At 36.2% G+C, this 22,486-nt stretch overlaps 1 protein-coding gene across 4 annotated transcripts in view; it reads right to left on the reverse strand.

The window, feature by feature from the left end:
- LOC113113060 (cullin-9-like) overlaps positions 1-22,486 on the reverse strand; it is a 61,158-nt gene that overhangs the window by 33,877 nt on the left and 4,795 nt on the right. For all 4 annotated transcript variants that reach the window (XM_026279211.1, XM_026279210.1, XM_026279209.1 and 1 more), the window contains exons 3-7: positions 11,133-11,287; positions 9,493-10,074; positions 2,286-2,427; positions 2,001-2,191; positions 530-941 (exon numbers count right to left, since the gene is read on the reverse strand). In XM_026279211.1, the coding sequence (XP_026134996.1) occupies positions 530-941; positions 2,001-2,191; positions 2,286-2,427; positions 9,493-10,074; positions 11,133-11,287 (1,482 nt within the window). The remainder of the gene's footprint in view (positions 1-529; positions 942-2,000; positions 2,192-2,285; positions 2,428-9,492; positions 10,075-11,132; positions 11,288-22,486) is intronic.

A 22,486-nucleotide genomic window follows, 5' to 3' on the forward strand; every position in this document is an offset into this window, starting at 1 on the left:
GAAATATGAAGTAAACATCAGTAAATATATCCATATATCTCCGCAGATATGCATCTTTGGTCTGTAAATCCTTATTGACGCTGTTCAGTGAGTCTATGTGAACACAAATAAACCACTGCTGACGTGACTGAATATGAGTGAGTGGTGAATTTCTATTCAAAATGGGGCATAATACGGATTTATTATTTTGCACTCCTGACATAAATCACTAAATATCTGTCACTGCAACAATGTTGTATCAAAATATTGGTCAAATATCGAAGCTAGAGTCTTTAAACTTTCAATTGATGCACAGTTTGTCCAGATGAAGTAAGAGAGTGATGTTTAATGTGCTGTGAAAATGAAACAATAATAAACTGGGGCCGTCGGCGATGTTTGCACGTAAATTAATACTAAACTCATATGCGTTGTGCCTAACCGCACCCCTTTAATGAAAAGTTCCTGTTAGCCTTCATCAAATTTATTTCACTAAAAGCAGAACAAGAGGTTCCACTAACAACCACGTCCCCAGCGGAGCCACAACACTTGCCTTTCATCTTCTCCTCCAGGTCATCAGGATACTTTGTGTCGTCTTCAGTGGGAAGTTCACTCTCGGTCTCACTGCCACAGCCACTCGTGTCTGCTGGGATCTCTTTCTTAGCTTTCTTGGACACAGAGCCCATGGTGCAGGAAGAGGCTGAGGAAGAGGATGATGCTGTGGCTGAGGACAGTGATGACGAAGATGAAGCTCCTTGTCCTCCGAGCGAGCCGTCCATCAGCATTTCCTCATCCTCGAGGCCGGCACCTCCACAGTTCAGGTAGTGTTTGGTGAAAGTGTGGGAGCAGAGCAGGTCGCCCAGACAAGACGCCTGCAGATTCAGTTTCAGGTAGTGGAGGACTTTCCTCGCCACCTCACTGGAGAGGGACAGCTGGATGAGAGTCGGCTCGTCAAGCTCCACCATCTGAAAGAGGATAATAAACCATTAATAACACCCAAACAAGCTTCATTATTTTTCGGTTAATACTGATAAGTAATCCTAATTTTTTTCTGTTAATACTGATATCTAAACAGGTTGGCCAATGGCCATAATAATACAAATACATAATCCAATTAATTTATACAATATATACCACCGTTCAGAAGTTTGGGGTGAGAGTTTTTTAATGTTTTGAAAGTCTCATGCTCAACAATACTGCATTTATTTGATAAAAATAAATAAAAATAGAGTTTTTCATGTTAATACATATTAAAACGTAATTTCTTCCTGCGATGCAAATATACATTTTCAGCTTTATGTCTTCATTCTTCAGTGTCACATGATCCTGATGAAATCAGTTTAATATGGTGATTTGCTGCTCAAGAAACATTTCTGATTATTACCACTGTTGAAAACAATTCCGCTTAATATTTTGACTAATGTAATTATTATTTTTTATTTATTTTCAGGATGCTTTGATGAATAGAAAGTTCAAGAAAAGCATTTATTTCAAATACAAATGTCACTTTTGTTCAATTTAATGCATCCTTGCTGATTAAACCTTCAAAACAATCTTCCCTCAAACTTTTATATTTATATACATATATAATTTACTATCAGGATGACGCACAATAATACAACAATATATATATTTTATGATAAAAGGCATTAACTTTATAATGAAACTTACAATTTAAATGAAGATGATTTGCATTATAGAGTAATGAGAACTGGTGCTTAAATTACTATTAAATGTCACTTCAAACAACAACAGCAGCAGCAAAAAAAATATATATATTTTATAAAAAAAAAAAAAACTTTGATTCTGGGTTGAAATGTTCTACACATTATCTTGAGAGGCTTAATGAGATTCAGGGCTTTGGATTGGGCTTTTTGACTTTTTCTTAAAAGCTTTGTAAGGTGGGACACTGGAACAGAATAAAAAATAAAAGAAGAGAAGAGAAGAGAGAAAAAATGTGCTTCATTTTAGTTTTGCTAGCCTATTGTACTTCGTGTGAAGAGTGTAGGAGAGATGGTGAGTACCGGCTCATCGAGGCTCTGTCGCAGGATGTTGTAGATCTCCTGCTGCTGCTTGGGCTCTAACTTCTTGATGAAAAAGAGCACTTCCCACCATTCAGCACGGCTCAGGGTGCCTGCGTCATCCTGAGAGCCCTCCATCAGGTAAGGCAATGTGTACAGCCCACCGGGGGGCTTCGAGAAGAACGTCTGACTCACTGCCACGTTCACAAACACAGAACACAACACAGTGATGGACACAAACACGATCATGCGGTTTTCTGGGAGAGCTCTTCATGAACGTGGTCTTACCTGTAGTGAGTTTGAGTGTCTCTGTGAGGGAGGAGGCCTTCTCCTGGGTCTCCTTCTCAGCCGGTCCTCCGCTGCCGTTGCCCAGGATTTCAATCATGTGCCAGTGCACCCAGTAGGTCCTGGACAGGGAGTTCCAGTACACCTGCAAAAGCCAGAACATGACCGGCTTCGACAAGGTTTTTACAGGCACTATTTCTATAGACCGTGTAAAAAAGGGCCTAAAAATCCAACAAATTTGCAGTGAAGGGAGGTGCTTTACCTTCAGATATGACTAACTGCCAAAATCAGGAGGTCGTTTTATTTTCTATTTGCAATTAATTTCAACATTAATTTGAAGATTGAATGTCAAATTATTGCAATATATATATATAAAAAAAAATTCTAAACTTCAATATTATGTGGGACCAATCGCAATTGATTTCAGAAAAAGAAAATAGGTTAGTTAATTTTTTTAATCAATTGACAGCACCATTTTATATACAAAAACAGCTCAAAAGTTAACCGTTATAAAATAAACCGCTATATGAAAATGGGAGCAAATATTGCATTTCCAAGACTTTTCAAAGGAATTATAGCTAATCAATTGAAAAAAACTGAATGAAACAAATTATGAATCTGAATGAAAATGCAAATTAGTGGCCGAACAGTACACTTAATAAACTTTAACTGGCAGATTAAGTGAGAATTTTATTTGAAAAATAGGTTTGCATCGTTTACATATTAATAGTACAGGTTTGCATAAAACGTGTTTTTTTTCCATTGTGCATTTTTGTGTTTTGTGCAAGAGGAGAAAAGATACTGTGGCAGAAGACAGCATCTCTCTGGACTCATTAAGCAGCAAAAACATTAATTTCGCTATGAATGTAATTTAAACTGACCCTTACAACATTTTTTTTTTTTTTGTGCGTTACCACTAGTGGTTGACCAATATTTAGGGCTCAAGCCCGAAGGGGCGAAGAGCCCTATTGTTCTTCTAAGGATTATTCTTCTTCTTATTATTATTTTTTTTATTTTTTATTAAACCTTCCGGGGGTTTTTGGAGGCCTTAACATGCTCAAAAACTCTTGAAAATTGGCACACACATTGGAATCTGCGGCCATCAGGACGCCACAGAGACTGGGACCCGGGCGTGGCACAGGGGCTCTACAGCGCCCCCTGGAACACAGTCAGAAATCTTGAACCATAGCTCACACACACTTTCATGTATTTATATGAAACTCAGTACACTTATAGATCTCATTGAGCCGAACAACTTTCGCACTCTATGTCATAGGCTCCGCCCAACAGGAAGTCAGCTATTTAGGGCTGTTTATAAAAAGCATGCTCTGGAATTTGATATACTTGTCATAGGTCTTTTACTTGATTGCCACCATACTCGGTCAACATGATCTCAAGACATTGGGGATGGAAAATTGCGAGGGGATTTTTGATATCTCGAACGGTTTGCCATGGCGAGGTGTGGAAATTATGGCGAGAAATGAGAAACAGGAAATGTCTAATAACATCCACATGCATTTCCTGAATTTGATCAAACTTCATCGGTTTGTTCGTTGTATGATACCGATCGTATATATGTGACTATTAAGAGTCAACATTATAGCACCACCAACTGGCAGCAGGAAGTGTGTCATTTTCCAAATGCTTTGAATTCAGCATCTTATTTTTACTCTATTTACTTAAAACTTCATCAGAATAATGACAAAACACGGCCGATGTAAATCTGTTGTGGGGATATTGATATCTGATATAGTGTTGCCATGGCAACATGTCAAACTTGAATGTTCTGTTATGGTGAGTTTGAGGCAGACAACAAGCTCAGATTTACATGAAACTCAAAACACATATCAGTATTAGTGATAGCTAGACAATGGCAAAAGCTTTTAAAAGGGCGTGAAGGAGGCACTCTATAGCGCCACCTTTTGTCAAAAGTGGGGGGGTTAGTTTTAGCTACAGACACCAAACTTGGTACATAAATTGTTCTTTTCAAGACGGACAACTTTCTAATTCACAGTCATCAGCTACGACCAACAGGAAGTCGGCTATTTTGATTTGAATATTTAAATTGAGCCCTGATTTAATGCATACTCCTCAGAGGAAATGTTCACTATACTCACCAAACTTTGTCTACATGTTGAAAAAACATTGAGGAACTTAAATTGCGAACGGATTTTGGTTAGCTTGAACGGTTTTGCCGTGGTGATTTTTTGAAATGACAGTAAAAAGGGAATCATTAATTGTCTTGTATTTTTAAATTGCAGCTTCCAAACACTTTAAAAAAAATCATACAGAGATCAAATCATTCTGAGGACATATGCATAGTTTCATGACTTTACAACACTGTATGATTAAAAGAAAATTAAAAAACTGTCAGACATCTCAACTCACTCTGTCCCTCTGTTTGAGGAATGTATGTGTGCTGACTGAGTGTGTGTGTGTGTGTGTCTGTGAGTGGGGGATGGGCATGAGCTGAGTGGCAGACACAATGAGAGAGAGAAAGAGAGAGAGAAAGAGAGAGAGAGAGAGACTTAATCATCTCTTTAATCACCAGAAAAAAAATGTATTTTAAATTGTTATTTTTTGTTGCTTTTGCTAACATTGCTGTTTTCATTACAGCTTAAGAAATCTCTTAGGCCTTATCCTTTTCTGACAGTTTCAGGAATTAAAAACAAAATTCTAAAAATACTTATTTGTGCTGCAAATAATAATTTCAATCTCATTTGATACTGACCTATTCCATCCTGTGACTTGACATTTATCTTAATTTACATAATCTCATGGATGTAACAGTAAAACTGTTCAGCTCACAGATGAAGACTAAGCTGTAATGCAAGCAGAACTTTCACAAATGCTTATAAGTCATTAAAGGATTTTATAACACTGTAAAATAATGTCTAATTTGTTAACATTAGTAAATGCATTGGTAACACTTTATTATAACTGCACTCCTTAGTAAATAGTCAGTTCATGCTTTATAAAGTTTTGTCCCAACTTAAATAGTCATTAATAAGCAGCTTATAAATACAGCTATAAATAGCTTGATCTTGGTTTATAAGCACATTTATTAAAAAGGAGAGTAAAGGGTCAGTTATCTTCCTATGAAAAATAAAAAAATGAAAATAAACAAACAACAACACAGATTGATACAGAACTCAGAAATTCTATTGTGGATTTATGATCAAATCAGCCTGTAAATGAATCATACTCCTCCAAGAAGACACAAGTAGTTCACACCAAACTTTTTCAACATGATGCCAATATACTGAAGATGTTAAATTGCGAATGGGTTTAGGATACCTTAAATGGTGTGGCCATACCGATTTATTAAAGTAACATAAAAAAATACAATAGTTATTTTACTATATCTTTAACATTCTTCATTCCAACTCTTCATAATTTTTTATATACGTAGAAGTCGTCATTTGAAAGAAGCACAGCAAGTTTCATAGCTTTATCATTTTCAAGAGCCAGCTTAAAATTAAAACTATCATAACATATAAATCAAGCTTGCAATTCTTAGTACCAATAATGGCCTTTTTTTAATCTTTCAAAGAAAAATAATATGTATTTTACTGATAAAATGACCCTCACTTAATTAGAATAATATGCTGAAGTATTGTGAAATACTGTGTATTAAGAATAATTCTTTATAGGCTTTATGGACAGATAAGTTTGGAGTGACTCTTGAAGGATCAGCACCACATCCTCTTTTACCACTGTTTAAAGAATTTATCTTACAGAACAGGTGCAAATTAATTTTGGATAGCTTGAATGGTTTTGTCATGGTGATTTTTTGAAATAACAGTAAAAAAGGAACCAGTAAATGTCTTTTATTTTTTTTAAGTGCAGCTTCTAAACACTTCAACAAAATGTACACATAGAAGACAAGTCATGCTGAGGAAATATGCATAGTTTCATGACTATACAACACTATATGGATGATAGAAAATTAAAAAAACTACCATACATCTGATGTCACTCTGTCCCTCTGGGTAATGTGTGTGTGTGTGTGTGTGTGTGTGTGTGTGTGCTGAGTTTGTGTGAATGTGTGGGAGAGGGGATGGGCTTGGTGTCAGAGAGAGAGAGAGAGAGAGAGAGAGAGAGAGAGAGAGAGAGAGAGGGAGGGAGGGAGACTTAATCATCTCTTTAAACACCAGCAGAAAAAAAAGCAATTTTGTGTTGTTGTTGTTTTTTCATTATTACAGCTTAAGAAATATCTTAGGCCTCAACATCAACTGTTGCTAGCCTACTCCCAAAATTAATAGTCATTAGTAAGCATTTTATAAATACAGCTATAATTAAATTGTTCATGGTTTATATGCCCATTTATTTTGAGGAGATTAAAGGCTGTAATCTTCCTAAAAAAAATAAATAAATAAAAATAAAAAAAATAAACAAACACAGAACTCAGAAACATTTATTTCAAGATGCAATAAAAGAAAACTGTACACTATATATATATATATATATATATATATATATATATATATATATATATATATATACAATTGCATAAGTTTATATATTTTTTTTTTATCAAGTGTACAGCTAATAATAATAATAATAATAATAATAATAATGCATTTTATTTAAGGCGCCTTTCAAACCACTCAAGGTCACCGTACAACAAGTAACAACAGTAACAATATTAAAACAAAAAATAACAGCAAATAACAATGTCAGTAAAAAAAACACAATAATATTAGAATAGCACAACATATTGTGGAATACTATATTAAGACTTTATATATAGGTTTTATGAACAGATAGGTTTTGAGAGATTCTTGAAGTACTAGCATCACCTCCTCTTGTACGACGGTTTGAGGAATATATTTTCCAGATAGTATCGCCGCTCCCTATATGCAGAATACGCAGTCTTCGTAGGGCACCAACTCCCAGAGGGGGCACCATCCCAGTAGCTCAAAAAAAATAAAACATGCGCCATTTTCCCATCCGCGCTCGCGACCGCTCGGACATTTGCGGATGAATGTTCGTAATTGATGGATGGACATCTATGCCCGGGTAAAAGACATCAGCAATCCGGCACAGAGAAAAGAAAAATAAAGTAAAAAACAAAACAAAAACAGGCATAAAGTTGGCTTGGCATTGGACATTCGAGAGTCTCAAATTTAGGGGCCGTCTCTAAAGTTACATGTAATATTGTTATACACTTTTCTAACGTCAGTAGCATTTGAAGAGAATGACTTACAGTCATAAAAACAACTGTAATTGTTCATCTAGGTGACAGCTATAATGCACAATTAATTTGAATGTTTGATATTTATTAAAACAAACTGTAAGTCATATGTAAATTATGCTACTTTTTCACATGGGCTCAAATGCAAATTTGAAGCTCAATAGCATTTGAGAAGAAAGACTTGCAGTCACAAAACAATTGCAATGTGTTCATATAGGTGTCAGCTACAATGCACACCTTATACATTTTTTATAAATATAAAAATAAAGTGTTACTAAAGTTATATATATATTGTTCTGTGTATGTGATTTCAAAGTCTAGATTGGTCGGATTAACCCTTTAACTGCCGCATCCCTTAAAACTTGATTGTCAGAGGGTTACTGTAAATGCTTATGCCCGCTGGGCACAGTTTTCCTGATGCCACCGGGGTGGCGTTGCACTGATGGCTTGAGCCCAACATCGCTGCTTGCAGCTATATTGGTTTTTAGACAGCCGATGCAAGAGATCTTAGAAAACATGGTGGCCGATAGCCGATTTAAGCAGATTTTAATTTTATAATTTTATTTAATTTCATATTTAAGAAATTTGAAATTTTTTGAAAATGGATTAAAAAAATAAATGTGTAAAATAAACATGCTTATACTTTAACCTGTTAACGGTCACTCACGTTTTTGAAGATAGACTTGAATGTGCATGATACAAACCTAAATTTTTATAATTCATGACTGAAAACATTTTGTTACATTATTTTGATGTACCATTTACATGGTAATGCAATGTCTGATTTTAAAATGGGTTTTGGAGGATGAATTTGGAGATTTTATGTTTTCAAGTGATATATAACTTCTGATGATTTCTAAAGTGTGAGGAAGTCTTTTTTTTAAACAAAGGTCAAAACTCCTTTTGTAATGTAGATTTCTGAGGGTGCACTCTTGTCATAAATTCATCTATTACTTTTCCTACATAATGTTTAACAAAAAATATTGGTAAAATATATATTTCGGAGTCTTAGACCTTTCTAACGATATATAGTTTGTCAAGATTAGATTAGATTTGATTGTAATATAGTATAGTCAATGTAGGCGTCCCGTATACGGGACGGGGTGAAATTTAACAGGTTAAATGCCTATGTATTGTTCAAAAATAAACAAATATTTAATATAAATATAATTAAAAAAGAAGTAAACACTGTAACCAACAGGGTACTCAGTATTCTGGGAAGTTTGTGTGCATTGGGAATCATATTTTTTCAAATAAAGCCAGGGTAACCCAAATTTTACATACGGCACACAGTGAAAATGACACGAATATGACAGTGGGCAAAAGCCTGAAGTGCAGCATCATTGGAAATCATGAGTTTAAAGTTTGTTGATCGTGCGTCTCAATGAAACTGAACTCTCCTCCAGTCCGCATTCAATTCACACGGAGCGACCGTCACACGGAGAACACGCGATCGAGCAGGATACAAATGCACACTTCATAAGATCTCACTGCTGGATTCGACTAAGATTGCAAAGTGTTTGAAATTAAAATGTTCATTAGTCATTCAAACAATTGTTCAAATGAAATGCGTATTTGGTGAATGCTGATGGCAAATGAGAAAGAACTATAAAATTTGCCTTTCTATTATTAATAATATAAAAGCAATCGTTAAATATTGTTTAATATTTTTACCTGATTATACTTCTAGCTGTATTAGACAGAACTTTTAATGACTACAATGAACGAGAAAATGTGCTGTTCTCAGTGCCATCAAAATAAAAGTACCGCATGTTTGAAAATATCGGCCGATATATCGGACTTGGCAATATATATCGGTCGAATACTAATTACCTAAAACAAAGGCTATTTTAATCTTTTGGCTATTTTTATTTCATATGACAGAAGAACGACATCATCTAAACACAATCATTTCACAATTTCACAATGCAATCATCTGTTCAAAGTAAATGAGAGTGGAAATACCGTTATTTTCTGTGTCTACACTACTGTATGCATTCACACAGCACTAACCTGCACCGGCGGCGAGCCGTCGTTACTGTAGCGAAACTCTCCCTCATCCCCAGAGCTGACCTCCTCATAGTCCTCCAGCATGCGCACCACCATGCCACTCTTCAGGTTGTCCTGCACAAACTCCACATAAGCTGAACGAGACGTGAAGTCAGAACGTGTCTTGAATCCATTTGTCGTTTTCTTCTTCTTTGGTGGGGTGACCGCAGCTATTGCTGTAGCAGCCATGACAGGAGACGAAGCGGAGAAGCGAGGCTGGAAGATGGAGCGCACGGGGTGTTTCTGGACTTCGTTATTCATTTCCTCCACCGATCTGCTTGGGCTCGCGGAGCTGTGGGGCAGCTGCCGGTTGCGGTCCCAGCCCATGACGCGCACCAGCTCAGAGATGAGGTTGGCCATGGCCATGGTGAACTCAAACTCCCGCTGCACACGAGCGTGCTCTGATTGGTAGGCTGCTGTGGAGGAGGAGGGGCCGACATCCTGCCGCTCAGAGGTGGACTCTACCCCGGCGGTGGTCAGCTTGTCCATCAATGAAGTGACGCACAAGTAACGCTTCACCAGAGAGAAAAGCAGCTTGCCTGGAATCTACAGCAAATTTTCATACAAAAAACATTTGTACAGGGTCAGAAATAATAATAATAATAATAATAATAATAAGGTGTTGTGTCTTACTATTTATTATATTTTAATAGGGATGTAATGATTAAACATGAGTCGATTGAAAAACAATTAAAATATGTAATGATTCAAATCGGTTGAGATGCCAAACAAATCGCGTTACAAGTTTATATGAATGAATGCATCTCTGAGGGGAACTGACTATCTTTAGGAAAGTTTACATGGTACTTTATTTTCATCTTGCCTTTGAAAAATGCATATTAGAGTTCATAAGCGCACTCTGCTTTCTTTACAGCGATGACCCAGGAAACACTGTATCATTGCTGTTCATGAGCGCCACCTGCTGTCAGAGAGTCAATCTTTTAGTACATCAAGTTAAACTGAATGAAAATGAGAAATGTTTATTTGGCAACTAGCTGAAACTATACAATTATTATTTTTTTTTAATTAAAGATTTAACTATAATAAGATTGATTCAAATATATACATAACATTTACACATTTTTTTTTGCTAATTTCTTAGAAATAATAATGAATTTTATAATAAATAATTTCTCCAACAGAAGCCTTTTCTTTCCTTATAATAGCAGGATATTAAACTTTCAAGATTATACCTCAGTTCATTTCCAAATAAGATATAAAATATAATTAAAAAAAATTGCTTCATGTCACTAGCCCACAAGCTATTTGATGTGTCTACCATTGATAAAGGCACACAAAAAAAAAAGCACAAATGATCTGTTACAAAACCTAGTAAGTTGCCAATTTAGGTAGCACAGGTACACTTCCAATATGAAGGCTTATGAAACACCTTGTTTTGTCAAATTAAAAATCAAAAGTCATGTACTTCATGGAATTAGTATTTGATGTGTCACATGAGCTGCTGCCAAAGAGGACTGTCGTAAATCAAGGATTCAATTTGGGTTAGGATGCTGCCTTAGAGGAAGTTGTAGACAGCAGACAACAAGGTACCTCACTCGGTTTTGGACAGTTATTCAGACTAGAGTGGAAATGAAGGGGAGTACCTGTGGAAGATGGATGCCCTCAAAGGAGATGCCGTGCTCCTCAGAGGAGGTGGTCTCTGCAAAAAGCTCCAGCAGGGTGTAGCGGTTATCAAAGTCCATGTGCTGCTCGATGCCATCCTGCTGGCTGAGGGACAGAAGCACATAGGCACGACTCCCTGAAAGCCAAACAACACCAGCCTTCACAACACTGACACCCATTTCATTTCCTGCATTTATTTACTTCAATTATACCATTTATTCAAGCACTGGGAATCAAATCTATGAACACCCATTAGAGTATAGAATATCACAGCCTTTCCCTTCCCCTTTTTTAACAAATCTGAGAAAGAGCATCAGCATATCAAGAGAACCAAGCGGTATGGGTGTATTTCAACCATTTGTTTTTCTCCCCATTTAAAAAACAAATAAGCAAAATAAAAAGAAAAAAAGAGAGCTTTATTTTTGATATAACCATAGGTAAAAAGAAAAACCGAGCTTGGGTATAAGGTTGTGCTGTCCATTTCTCTGTCGATAATCAAGACTATCAGAATGTTTTGCATCTGTGGTATGAAAATGATCGCTGTGAGACGCTACTGAAGTGAACGAGTCTTCAGAGAGTTGTGTGTGAGAGAGAGCGAGACGCAGCCAGATCCAGCTGTTATAAGTGTTTACTTGTCTTTTTAACTTAATTTGACACTTTAGAAAGTTATTCAAGTAGGACGTTGCAGTTTAGGGTCAGCGATAACTTTATCTTATCTAATTTCCAAAAATTTTAAATAATTTTGGTTTATTTTATTTATTTATAGTTTTTTGTTTATTTTAATAGCAACATCGCATCGCAGGCATTAGTCTGGCAGATAAAAAAAAAGTCAGTGACTATTTACACTAAGTGCAAATATCTATAGATCCTATTTATGTTAAAATAGCAGGATTTTCTGCTATTTATACGAACCGCAAATAGTGGCAATTTATCTGCACCACAGTATTGAAGTACAATTCTAAAACATTATCTAAAACAATAATAATAATTTGAGTCTAATTTAATGGATGCCACCCAGTGTTAATTTTGACACGAAATTTTAATTAAGTTTTAGTCAAGTTTTAGTCATCTGATTTGTTTTAATTTTAGTCTTATTTTAGTCGACTAAAATTGCTTGGTATTTTAGTCGACTAAAATAAGACTACAATCAATAACAGATTTACTAGACAATTTTTTACAGCTGGTATAGGAAACAAACTTGACCAAAATATATAAAACACAAATTCAACTTTATTTCAACACAACTGTGTCTTTATTTCGATTCAAAAGCTTTTATGCATCAACAAACACTGTCATGATAATGTAAACAATAACTAGCTGCCAATTGACCATCAATAAAAGAAAAATAAAGTTAGGTCCAGGACCTTAAAGCTTACAGCTGAACTGAACAATAAGTGCATACATTTAAAGTAAATATTTAATAAGTTGGCAGCTAGGTGGATAAAAAAAGTAACAAGATTTTATAAGGTATTCATTTGTCTAGCAATATTGTATGCTTTAAACATTACAATATTGCTAGATTAGTATGTATAATGATAGGATGTGAACATTCATGTTTCACATGACTAATATAGAAATATTTGTGATATTGTCAACAAGTAGAACATTATAAAATATACTAAACATTAGCATTAATCAAATGTATCATAATAATACGTATTAGTATTGTGCTCGCATCTAATTTGAAGAAGGGGCTATTTTAAAGTACTTTTCAGTTCGTAATATTTAATGCTACAACATCTACGCACTGCACTATTCCAATTTTGCTTAGCTCAATAAACAAAAGAACATCGTTGTGAAATTACATTTGAGAAAATGTCCAGGTGGCTCGTCTGTAAATGTCTTTTCAAATTGGTTGTGTTCTTGCCACGAATGAGCGCTCCGTGTGCTTTACACTTTGTTTTGTTTTGTTCGTCGTCAAACGTGAAGTGAGCTGTGGACATTTTGTCGCTCTTTTAGACATCACCTCTTCGAATGCCGTCTTCCCGGGAGCTCATAAAAACTGAAAACCTTCGCTTCACGTCTCAATAAGTCAGGCTCGGATAGGTTCTCTTCTCTCATGCAGTCTGTTCCGTTTTGCCGGTTCTTTTGCTCATTCCTCGCATCTCTCCCGTCTGCTGATTTGATTTTCGTCACAGTCTATTTTCGTCTCGCCCTTTATTCGTTGATGATAATGTCAATCAATTTAGTCATAGTTTTAGTCTCTATCAGTGCCTTGTTTTTTAGTTTTCGTTTCGTTTTCGTCCGCAAAAATATATTCGTGACGAAAATAATGACGAAAATATTTAGTCAACGAAATTAACACTGATCCCACCTTATTCGGACAATAAAGCCCTCCCTACACCTACCCTCAACTTTTTGATTATTTACTTAATTTTTTATTGAAATAAATGGTCTTCTGATGTGATTCAAAAATTTAAAAAGGGAGAAAACTATTTGCCGAAAGGTGGATTCGAACCCGGGTCAATCACGTAAAAATATGCGAGCCACACAATTTACCTACTGCGCCACTGGAGTTGACAGTCAGTTTGGTGGGCGATATGTATGTTAGCATGAACAATAAACAACTGATAAAATTATCCACCCCGTAAATATCGTATTAACAAACTTTGATGCAATAAATAGGATATGATTTAAAAATGAGCATCCCTCCAAAAACATCTACATTTCTGTCTCTTTTCAAGTGTTAGTGTATATAATTAGTTGTATTTATAGAGGTTATTATAGCACAATTCTATAGTAAGGGCATTACTATAGAAACCCCCTGGACCTCACTAATTTTCAAAGCCTGGCTAAGGCCATGCATGAGAGACTAACTCATTCTTGACGTAACAAACAAAGACAAAATAATAACAAGGCAGCAGAGCGAACTTATCCATAGTGTTCCTCACGTAGTCCTTCTCTTAAAAACTGATCACTTAACTTATAACACTCGCTATGTGATGACGACGTAGAAGGACTACGTGAGAACCACTATGGAGGACAAGTTCGCCCTGCAGCCTTATTATTTTCATGCATACCGCACTATAATGTGATGGATGCAAAATACATAGTTTTGGCTGTTAACGTGTTTGTTTATGCCCAATATTAGTGTTAAACGGTTGAACTTTAAAAGAAATCTACTAGAGATTTTTCACCGTTGACTGATTTAGCAGAACATTTAGACTGATAACTCCTGTGCACAGATGCGGCAGATTTATCACAGGACGCGTGATATGACAATTGTGACTCAATATATATGAACCAGCTGTTTAAAATACAGTATTTTTATTTAACGTTAGTTTATCAGTACGTTTGAACATTTGATTCTTATTCTTAGAAAGGATTTTCTGCAAAAATCATCCAGTCAAAGCCTTCATCTACTTTAAGTGTGCAAAGCATCAGTACAGAATACTGTAATTATGCTACTTCCTTGTTTTACTACTTACTACTGATCATAGTAATTAAGAAGTCTCCTACACCAGTTAAACATGCAGTGTCAGCTATACGGAAACTGAAAAGTGCAAACACGGTGGTGCTATCTAAACATCCCAAACTCTGCCTCAACCACTGGCCTGGAGTTTGGGCTGGGACTACCTTTTTAAAACCGATGGCAGACAGGAGCAGTTTCAAAGTAATCGCAATTCTGTTTGAACAGTGATAGTTATTTTTTGTTTGAATATTCAAATATCTCAATACTTTTGAATCGGTTTTGAAATGGGTAACGAGAGGACCTTTTTCTACGCTGTTAAATTCTGTATTCTATAAACATTATAATGTAATTTAACACCATTTGTAATATATATAGGTACCTGCCAAACATGGCAATTTTACAGTCATCACTCCGAAAACTTTGCATGAAAAATAAAACTTTCATTCAAATTATGAATGGGTCATACCAGAAAGTGAGAAAAGCCCCTCCCTTGTAATCATTGAAGCTGATATCGGTTCAAATCATCGTATCTGCACAGTGCACAGTTGACAAAGGAATTATCACTTTCACAATTGAGGCAGTGTCACACCACTAAAGTTTATAATTTGCATTTGTCTTTTTAAAGGCACAGTATGTATTGTGTGTGAGAGATGGGTGCAGCGCTGTTTTATCATATTAGATACATTTTCAAGTTCTGTTATAATGCTACTCTGTGTAGTCAACGCACAACATATTCAAGGGTCTCTGGTGTTTCCATGTTTCCTACAAAACTGGAAATCGAGGGGGTTATGACATCATTGGCAGGCGACACAATGACACTATGGACACGGTCCATGTCCCAAGTTTAAATAGCTTATTTCTCTGGATTTAAACCTTCTTAGAAACATTTACACGTCAGCAAAACACAACACTGTTCTAGTTTTTTTTTTTTTGTGGATATTTTAATAAAAAAAAAAAAAAAAAAAACTTGCATATTGTGCCTCAAGTCTTTGAGTTTTTAAACAATTCAACACTCGCCCGCTTATGCACACTCAAAGCACACACATAAGACCGCCTCACACACAACTCCAAATCAGGCTTGTGCTGTGTGTAAGCTATTGTGCACCAGTTGCCCCACTGTAAAAACACAAATGTAATGTATGATCAAATATTTAGGGGAGATAAATATTTACAGTGCTGCTTGAAAGTTTGTAAACCCTTTAGAAATGTCTATGTTTCTGCATGAAGACACAATATGTATATTTTTTTCTACTGGAGTATGCTTGTTCATGTTTGTCTCTTTGTGTGCTGTTGTGCTTATAGTTTTGATTTCTCTTCGAATCAGACTGAACGAGGCTCAACTGACCCGATCTTGATACTGTCCATACATTATCCGTTATTAGATTAGATTTTCAAAGTTTCGGTGCTGCCGTAGTTTAGTTGTTTGTTATTATTACAATTTTTATCAAGTTACTTGTCCGGTCGGGCAAGTAAAATTCTCTTTCACTTTCCCCTTCACAAAATCCACTTGTCCCGGACAAGCGTTTATGTCGATTCCTGCAAGTCCTGACAGTAGAAAATCAGAACCCAAACAAACAAGTGAGAAAAATATATATTTTGTCATTTATTTACTAAGAAACATGATCCATGGTTATATATATCTGTGCAGTGCAAAAGTATGTGAATTAGGGATGTCAAATTTCGATTATTTCCATGATCGATCGTCGTTTAAATTAACGATCAATTAATCGATTAATCGTTAACCATAATACTGCAAAATGCGTCTATTGCAGGCACGCAGTCAGCGGTATGACAGGATGTGCAAAAGCCACACACACACACAAAACGCTTTCTCACTTGAATTAAAGAGGTTTTAGTCTGAATAAAATGCTAGTAGCAGGATTATAAAATGAATAGATGCGATTATTATCATTTGATAAAATGAAGAGAGCGCGCCATACTTTTGAGGTAATTTTACTTTGTTGACAGTCCCGGAAGGAGAACGCTGAACGCGCATCTTTAAATGGTTTTGTGGTGCTCGTTGTTGTATTTTAAAGCACAATTGCAATGTTTTCAACTGACATTATTGTATAAAATTATCCGAAATGTGGAGCGCGTGTGACTGCGCTGCACATTAAGTGAACTACATCGGCGCTGCTGCACCAAAACACAGTTGCTCAAATTAATTTGATCCTGCTGGATTCTGTCCTAGAAAATGTCAGATTTTTAAAAATCCGGCATACAGCGCATTAGATCGTGACAGTGCATGCGTGCAGACGAGGATGAGCGAGCGCGGCTTTGGCTAGATTTATTTGGAGGTTATTGCTCATGTCTCATTCGGCACAAATCGAAATGTTTCCATATTCGCAATGTATTTGAATGTTAAACTATTATTTATAATGTAAACTAGGCTTGTACTTAACACGCATTCGCATATAGACGGAAAAGATGATCCTCTTCATATGAGCAAAAACGTCCTTGGCATAACAGCAGAGTGGACCGGTATACTACGGTCTATTTAAACTGAATGCTCCAGGAATGTGTCGGTCAAAGCGCCTATTAATCGCTGTTTTGAATCCAGCAATTATTTATTTAGAAATGATAAGATCTGATTATGACAAGTGTGGTATAAAAGCTTTGTTTATTAGAGGAATAATAGGTTAACTGGAAAATGTTAGATCGCGACCATGCTTTTGGACCCCATAGTCTTCATTTACGCGGCTTTGTTCTGGTTTGCCGGTTGGTCACGAATTTCCACAAATTCAGTATATTTAGGCATTGTTTCTTTTCCTAAATCTTCATAGTCTAACCCTCTAATTTCCCAGGTTTATTTTATTATCTTTCGCTTTTAATAACTGTTTTCGCATCTCTTACTGTGGTAAACATGGGAAGGGAAATTAAAGATTTCATGAATTAAGAATTCGTTCGATTTATTAATTTGTTCCCTTATTTCACTTAAATCATGGGTCATTTAGGGAACACAATTAATGAAACATGGACAATTGCCACATTAATAATTCGTAGGAATGAATTAACAAGTTGTAGGAATGAATAGACTACCTGTCCTGTCACTGTGTCCCGCAGCCCTGCAAAGCGCACGATATAAAACAGTTATCTGATGAAATGATTAGTAACTACATTTCTATTGCATTTAATGTTGAAGAACTTTTATGTTGTTTCTATTTTAATGTACTTTAAAGTTTAAATCACATTAAAAGCTTAATTTGTACATTGTGAATGAATGATGATGCTTTTATATATCGTCACCGTCACTCACAGCCGCTCGCACGTGTTGAGTGCGCATGAGCCGCACGCAGCCCAACATTGAATCGGTTAACCGACCATCCATAGCCTTAATCGATTGCATCTCTTATCGACAATTAATCGATCATCGATTAATCGTTGACATCCCTAATGTGAATCTTTGCTTTCAGTATCTGGTGTGCCCCAATTTTGCAGCAGTAACTGCAGGTAATGTTTCTTGTAACTGCTGAAGTCCTGCACAACATCCTGTATTAGTTTTAGCTCATTCCTCAGTACAGAACCTCTTCAACTCTGTGATGTTGGTGGGTTTCCTCCTATGAACTGCTTGCTTCAGCTTGCATGCACAGAAAAGGGATGAGGCTCTTATGCTGGAATGCAGTGTGTTCTTTTCTTCAAACGTAACGCCAAAAAAAATCTATTTTGGTCTCATTGGTGCATAAAAATATTATACAATAGTCCTCTGGCTTGTCCACGTGATCTTTAGCAAGCTGCAGATGGCCATTTATTTTCTTTTTGGAGATCAGTGGCTTTCTCTTTGCAGCTCTGCCATGGACACAATGGTTGCTCAGTGTTCTCCTGATGGTGGACTCATAAAGATTAGCCAATGTGACGAAGGCCTTTAGTTGCTTAGAATTTACCCTGGGTTCCTTTGCAACCTTTGCAAGTCTTGCTTTTGGGGTGATTTTTGTTGGTCGACCGCTTCTGAGGAGGGTAACAGTGGTCCTGAATCTCCTGCATTTCTACACAATCTGTTGGGACTGTGGATTTGTGGAGTCAAGTAGAGATGGTTTTGTAACATCTTTCCAGCAACAACAACTCTTGTTCTGAGGTCCTCAGAGATCTCATTTGTTTCATGTACACTTCCACAAACGTGATCGGACATCAGAGGGCAGGCGATGACAACTGATAGTCATTATACTGTTTGAAAACACCTCTGAACAGATGGACTCTAATTTCACCCTCAAATTAACTGCTAATGATAGAGATTCACATACTTTTGCACTGCACAGAAATTAAACACTGGGTCTTTTTTCTCAAATAAATGACAAAGAAAATATTTCTTTCATTTGTTTAATCGGGTTCTCTTTGTATACTTTCAGGACTTGTGTGAAATCTGATGATGAATTGGGTCATATTTATGCAGAAATATAGAAAATTGTGAAGTGTCCATAAACTTTCAAGCAGCACTATATTTTTGAAAAATTAGGGAAATATATATATATTTTTTTTTATAAATAGTAATTAAAATTAAGTTTGGACTTAAGTTGATAATTTTAATCTTATAGTAATATAAAAGTGCTCATAGTTTAGAGCAGTGGTTCTCAAACTGGGGTAAGCGTACCCTTGGGGATACGTGAGGTGGTGCGCAAACACATTTCTGAGCTTTGGCATTCATTTAATTCTACCCCAGCTTAAAGTAGGCTAAGACTAAAACTGAACATATATTTCTGACAAAATAGTGTTTTTTTTATTGTAAAAACAAGAAAATGGGAGTGCCGTAAACGTCCAAATACATGATATCCAATCAAATTGCATAATAATAATAGGATGTTAATAGCATGAAGAGCAAATACTGGTAACGCACGGTACATTGAGATCGATTTAAACTCTCTTTGAAACACACACATAACCTGTTAACATTTAAGTTAACATTTAACATTTTAAATGTAGCCTACATTTTAAACACAATAGTGTCATGTTAGTTCCAAAAAAATCCACATCATCTGGTGTGCATCTCCAAGCAAGCGGTGTTGTTAGTGAACGAATCAGCGGCTTTAAATGAGTCCGTGATTAATAACCCATTCTTAAATACAGCATTTTTTTTTCCGTGAATGAAAGAATGACGTGAAACCTGGCTCATTGAGACAGTGACTTGTCGCGGTTTTATATGTAGGCTATAACTTTGATTTGTAATAATTTATTGCTTTATTTATTATTAGTATTAAACTTAATGGAATGTTAAGAATATGACAAAACATAACATGCAATTAACAAGGATAGAATATCTATAAAAGGTAAAAAAAGAAAAAGAAAAAAAAAAGGTGTGACTGTGGTAAATGTGGAAGAGAGGGGCTACACAGGGGCTACACAGATTGATGTGAAATGCTACAGGTGTTTTTTTTTTTCTTTTTAGTAGTAGTAGTAGTAGTAGGTTATGTACATTCTGCAGAACAATAGTAATTAAATATCTGGCAAATACTTGTCTTTAAATTGAACAGACTTATTTTGACGGGTTGCTGTGAATACCTTTACAGTTCTGTGTACGTGATGTGACGCTAGTTTTACTCAAATCAAACAGTCAAATGCTCATGAAGAGACTCTCAGTGCAGTTCTGGAGATGTTGTTCATGTGTTCACGTCATCATTTAGTGATACAGCAGATGCTAAAATCACTATGAGTGTAACGCGCGCTTCCATATGTGTGTAATAAACAAAACCACGCTTCTGCACCATTCTTTAACACAGACACACAGAACATGCAAGATTCATATTTAAATGGACTTTCCCAGCTTAATTTTGACAGATACTAGTCTACATTGCGATTTGATTTAAGTGAAATGACCTACTTTTGATTCATTCATTCAAATTTTGACAAATTCCGTAACATTGAATTCCATTTTTATGACTGGATTCCGCCCGCGTTTTCCACATACCTAAAATTGTTTGCCATAAATATACACAAATATCCATTAAAGCTACATAAGTTAGTTCTTCGTTAGGAGCAGTGAATAACTCTCTCTTTTTCTTTTGTTTGATAAACAAAATAAAAAAAATGCACGGGTCCATTATATTAATGCACATCCGATATTTAAATGTTCACTTAAGACCTAACCAACTGTTTTTACGTCAATACTCATCAAGACATTATTTTGTGCCAATTTGTTCAAGACTTGAAAAAGAACTCGAGAGAAAGCTGAAAACTTTAAGAAAAGCGAAATTGAAGGATTAGACGGAGATGGATGAAATGTATAGCAGTATGTGGTAAGGAACATTCATATCTGGGAGATTCGAGTAAAATCACAGGCTTCACTTATCCTGTACGAATGTGCCACAAGAACAAGGCTTAAAAGTAACGTCTGATCATTTCCGCCTCTATGTGTTTGATTTATTAACATCACTAGTTATTTTTCTAATCTTAGGCATAGCTCAAAAAAATATATATTGATCATGACCAAAGAGCTCAGTCGATCTTGTGCTTAAAAATACAGAGTGTTATCTCATCTAGTCCAGTAGGGTCCTAAAGAATCAGTACAATCTTGAGACACTGCCAACACGCAGTGCTGAGAGCGCCATGACACAGCTCTGTGCGCTTCACTGATGACTCACATTACCCAATACCTCACAGCACACTGCCGGGAACCTGGAGGCTTCAGCAAACTTGGGCCGTGGTCTGATGCCAATACAATGAAGGGATAGTTAAAGGGATAGTTCACCCAAAAATGAGAATGGGCATTCAAGATGTATGTGACTTTGTTTCTTCAGTAGAACACAAAGATTTGTAAAGGGGTCATATGATGCTTTTTTAAAGACCATTATTTGGTGTATTTGGTGTAACAGAATATGTTGACATGCTTTAATAAAAAAAAAATATTGTAGGTCCTCTATGCCCCGCCTCTTTCAAACATATAGTTTGACAGTTTCAAACACAAAGTGCAGCCTGATCTGATTCGCCAGCTGACCCAGTGCAATGTGATTGGCCGAACACTGCAAACACTCGTCAAAAATGTAATGCCCCTTTCCATAAACACATGTGGGGCGTGTTTGAATGAGGTGTTTTAGGGGTGCGTGGCAGGGTCTTGACTTTGATAAAGAATATCTCTTTGGATTTGAGAGTTTAGTCTTTGAAACTTCACAGATCTTCTCCATGCACCAAGAGCTTGTAACACTCCATAGAGAAAGGAAAATTTGAAATCACATCATATGACCCCTTTAACACAAACCGTTCAGGGCTTGAATTTCGGTGCGGGAATGCGGGGATTGCGCATAATTTAAACCATTCCCGCAAGGTTAGCTTTTATAGTGCGAGAAATTCCCGCACAAATATATTTGCTTCATCTCAGAGCAATTGATTAAAAAATAAATTCACAGATGCGAGAAAAAATATGTCAAATTGTCTTTTATTTTCGAATTTAATTCCTCAATCAGCGCTGGACCGGCATTTTCTGTCTCAGCGCTGAGCTCATAGACGGTAAACAGCGGAGCCCTGGCTGCTGTAGACAGATCATGTTTCACGCTGTCAATGCAGCGGTCTGCGTTGCGCTGATCTTATTCACACTATCAAGTGTAGGTGCAGCATTCTAACATTGAGTCAAAATGAGCTGTTTGTGAAGAAATTATCCGCTTCCAAATTGTCGTTGTAATAACGAAACTGAAACATTAAAAAACATTTTGCTCTTTATGGTGTGCGAGTGATAGAGCGCGGCAGCAACGAACAAACTGATCAGCTTACAGCGTCACAACATTGAATGCTCGGCCGAACAGCTGATCATAGCTGTACAGGACGCCTTTATTATTTTTCATCTCCATAAATATATCTTTAAATATATCTAGTAATAAAGTTAACGCAAGGGCTAGAAATCAATTAATATTTTGCTGATCCTTCTTGTCATCATGGAGAGCGCAGTTGGTTGCATGGCAACGACAGACGCCACAAGAGTGCAAGCGCTTGTGGAAATGAGAC

The sequence above is a fragment of the Carassius auratus genome, chromosome 13, assembly GCF_003368295.1.
Source record: "Carassius auratus strain Wakin chromosome 13, ASM336829v1, whole genome shotgun sequence".
Classification (NCBI taxonomy): domain Eukaryota; kingdom Metazoa; phylum Chordata; class Actinopteri; order Cypriniformes; family Cyprinidae; genus Carassius; species Carassius auratus.